The sequence below is a fragment of the Acyrthosiphon pisum genome, chromosome X (assembly GCF_005508785.2).
Source record: "Acyrthosiphon pisum isolate AL4f chromosome X, pea_aphid_22Mar2018_4r6ur, whole genome shotgun sequence".
Taxonomy (NCBI): domain Eukaryota; kingdom Metazoa; phylum Arthropoda; class Insecta; order Hemiptera; family Aphididae; genus Acyrthosiphon; species Acyrthosiphon pisum.
The window spans coordinates 106258897-106262839 of record NC_042493.1 but is presented as its reverse complement, the minus strand read 5'-3'; the positions used below and the strand labels follow the sequence as shown (position 1 = coordinate 106262839).

The 3943-nt window shown below is 32.5% G+C and overlaps 1 protein-coding gene across 1 annotated transcript; it reads left to right on the top strand.

The window, feature by feature from the left end:
- Nucleotides 1-477: 477 nt before the first annotated feature.
- Nucleotides 478-1083, top strand: LOC103309161 (zinc finger protein 2-like). The gene has a single exon (XM_008183923.1). The coding sequence runs from the start codon at nucleotides 478-480 to the stop codon at nucleotides 1081-1083; it is 606 nt and encodes a 201-aa protein (XP_008182145.1).
- The last annotated feature ends 2860 nt before the right edge of the window (nucleotides 1084-3943 follow it).

Sequence of the window (3943 nt, the reverse complement as noted above, 5' to 3'; positions counted from 1 at the left end):
CCCTACCATGAAGCAAGTTGAACAAAAATAGTTGGTCAGCTCTTTCTCGTCTTTTATAAAGCGAACAGAGCTTTAATTTTCTCATGACTGGCGTATAATCGTGTTGGAGGTGATCAATTTTTAGTAAAAAACCAGCAAGGCCAACGAAGCGAGATTAATCTCTTTCAACAAGTTTGATCTCGACCTGAAGGCATGGATTCCAAACTATCGATCCATAATCCAAGATTGATCTAACAAGGGAACAATGTAGATATAAGTAAATATTGATCGTCCGCGGATTTGTTTATAAACCATAACGACCAATAGTATATTTATTACGTCATCATTGTAACAAAAACAATTACGAGTTATGTACAAAAAAAAAATTAAGTTTGGACGTTGTTAACCTTTAATTGACGTAAGACCCATTATCTACCAGGATCTGTGAAAATACGCTTGATATGGTCAGTGGATTTCCATGGGATTTACAGCACTAAAATGAACAAGAGACAATATCCATGTGACATATGCGATAAACCGTTTAAAAATATCACCAAATTAACTGAACACCGGAAGTCCCACACAGGCGAGAAACCGTACCCGTGCGACGTGTGCGACAAGTCGTTCACCCAAAATATCCATCTAACTGTACACCGGAAGACGCACACAGGTGAGAGACCGTACCCGTGCGACGTGTGCGACAAGTCGTTCACCCAAAATATCCATCTAACTGTACACCGGAGGACGCACACAGGTGAGAGACCGTACACGTGCGATGTGTGCGACAAGTTATTCGCTAATAGTAGCTCGTTGACTACACACCGGAGGACGCACACAGGCGAGAAACCGTACCCATGCGATGTGTGTGACAAGTCATTCGCTGATTCTAGCACTTTGACTACACACCGAAGGACGCACACAGGCGAGAGACCGTACCCGTGCGATGTGTGCGACAAATCATTCGCTAATTCTAGCACTTTGACTTCACATCGGAGGACACACACGGGCGAAAAACCATTCCTATGCGATGTGTGTGACAAGTCGTTCGTTTATTGTAGCTCGTTGACTGTACACCGGAGGACCCACATGGGCAAGGATATTTAACCATGCGATGTGACAAGGCTATAATCAATGTGCGACCTATAACCATTTATATGTTACCGATTTACTTATACCGGTGAAAATACATGTTTGAGTTTAAATTCATTGTATTATTGTAATTGTAATTGTTTCTTAATAATAAATTGTGACTTATTGTGTTAATCGTATAGTGTTTTTAATGTCCGCAACTGGTTAATTTTATCGACCACTGGTAACGTTAGAGTCTATTATTTTTAATACACCGATAAACTTATGATGTATCTTGTATTACATTTTCAAATCTTAGATTTAAAAATAAAAAATTTAATGAATTTCTAACTAGAAATAATTTGCACGTTTTCGTGATATTTATGAATTCGGCAAAATTCAAACTTCAGCTGCTCATAAAAAATTATTGTGGATTAACCATCGCCTATTTTTTTTCATTGCCACATACAAGAACTTATCAGGAACTGTTTACTAAATTTTCAAGCTTTTTGACGCAATAAATAAAATTGATTGATATTTATAGAAAACAAACAAAAAAAAATTTTAAATGTCCGTAAACAATTCAAAAAAAGTAAATATATCTTGAAAAACTTGTGGTGTATAGAAAATGCTAAGTTAAACGTTCAGTGGAAATTTCATGTATCTACTGTCATTTTTCTTGGAGTTATACCAACAATTTGATCAATAGCCAATTTCGCGTTAAAATACTTGTTTTTCCTTAAATTTTTTTTTTGTTTTTCCCGGCGCTTTTAAATAGGGATTTTTAATTTTCACCTCCTAAATGCACCAACTAGATTCACTATTTTCCCATAAAAAAAGATACTGAAATTGAAAATCTAAGTATTGTTTCGAATACTTATCGTAGACATAAAAAAAAAAAATCATTCTGCTCAGAATCTAAATTTTAATACTAAGAGAGAGGAAAAACAAGATTATAAGATACATATTTTACTCGCTGTTGCCTGTTACCTAAGGGTAAACTTTTAATTCCTTACATGTATTGCAAACTGTAAATATTTCTTGTAACGTGCTTTTTACTTAAGTCTTTCCTTTGGAAAAATTATTTAATATCCCTATGAATATTCAAAAACATATAATATGTTCAATTAATCGGTATTATCATATAGGTTTATCTGACGTACGTTTTTGTAAGGTAAACGTATTCTTTCTACGGAACATTTTGTGGTCAGTGCGAACATTATTAAAATGTACATAAAGTAAAATAAAAAATGAAAGTTAATATTAATTGTAAATATATCAGTGTACGTAGCGCACTTAGCGCACTCACATTTTATACGGATGTGACATTATTTGGGTGTGGTGTAATTTCTTGTTGTTTTTTATATGTTGGTGCAATACGCACTTAAATCTACCCATATCGGTGGCTCAAATTACAAGTACTAAAATCGGTGCAAAATGTCAATTATTAGGTATACCTAATACTGGAACTGACTGGAACCGAACCTAAAAGAATCGGAACCTTTATTTTAATAAATAAAGTATCAGAATCGAACCGGAATTTTTAATTAAAATAGGTTATTTTAGGTTCAAAAATAAAATTATTTTATTTATCATAATTTAATGGTAAGTATTAGTGTTATTTGTATAAACTATGTATGATCATATGAATTTTCTAATATTCATCATACTAAACTAAACCCACATTCCAGATAGGTGTTTAAAATTATTATAATTTTCGGTACCTAAATTATCTGGAACCGGTACCGAAATTATTTACGTAGGTAGGTACATAGGTAGTAAGACTTTATTTATATTTATAAAATATTCATAGTATAATCAGAGAAAACTATAACTGTGTACCTACTATTTTTTGGCATAAATGCTGTTTGGCTCCCAAGCGGTTTTTGAAATTTTTTTCAAAAACTTGAGTGTAAAAGCTCGTCTTGACAAAAAAAAATATTTATTTATTATAAACTTAAAAACACGATTTTGAAAATTTGACTGTCTTTTTTCCATTTTATGAAGCATTCAAAAACACACGTTTTGAGAAAAAAAAATTCTCTTGGGAGCACAATTGCATTTTTTGCTTCTTTACACAAGCATTTAATGTTTTTTTTACTTATTGTAAAAAAAAATTATTGTACATATCATTATATTGAAAAAAATCGAGTAGTTATAGTGTACTTGTCGTTTAATGTTATTATTAAAATTTAAAAGATGATAATATATTATAGTAATAGGATACTGGTAATATAAATAGCCTAAGATCAGCCTAAATTGTTTGACATTTTCGTTGTGTATAGAAAATTATATTTGAAGTGATAGTGGAATGGTTCAAGTTTCTACGATCAATATTTTTAAATGATTAAAATAAAAAAAGGACTAGTGGGTATCGCTCTGCTGTACAGTAGTTGTCAAGCATGTAGTAGTAATGGATGTATTATAATTGAATTAAAATTAAAATTCGTACAAAAAACGATACTGAGCGGCAAGATGTTGTATCATCCTATCATACTATTGTATACATTTTTTTTTTTTTAGCTTTACGAGCCATTTAGGCTCTTTGCTTCTAAAACCAGTTCTCCCCAAACATCTCTTGCGTAGGCTAGATCTAAGTTTCCATTCCAATCCGGCTTTAACTCCTCTATATCTCTTCTAACTGCATCTAGCCATCTTTGCCTTGGGCGTCCCCTTGGTCTTTTCAGATCTATTTGATTTACCATAACCACCTTTATGAGGGACCCATCAGCTCTCCACACATGCCCAGCCCAAGCTAGTCTTGAACTCCTTGAACTATTGTATAAATAATTATCAAATTTATTAATTAAAAAGAAAACTACTTTCGTTCTAATCAATATTTCAAACATTTTTATTTTTGTATATGTTACGGGCAAAGTAGAAAATTGGGGCATTG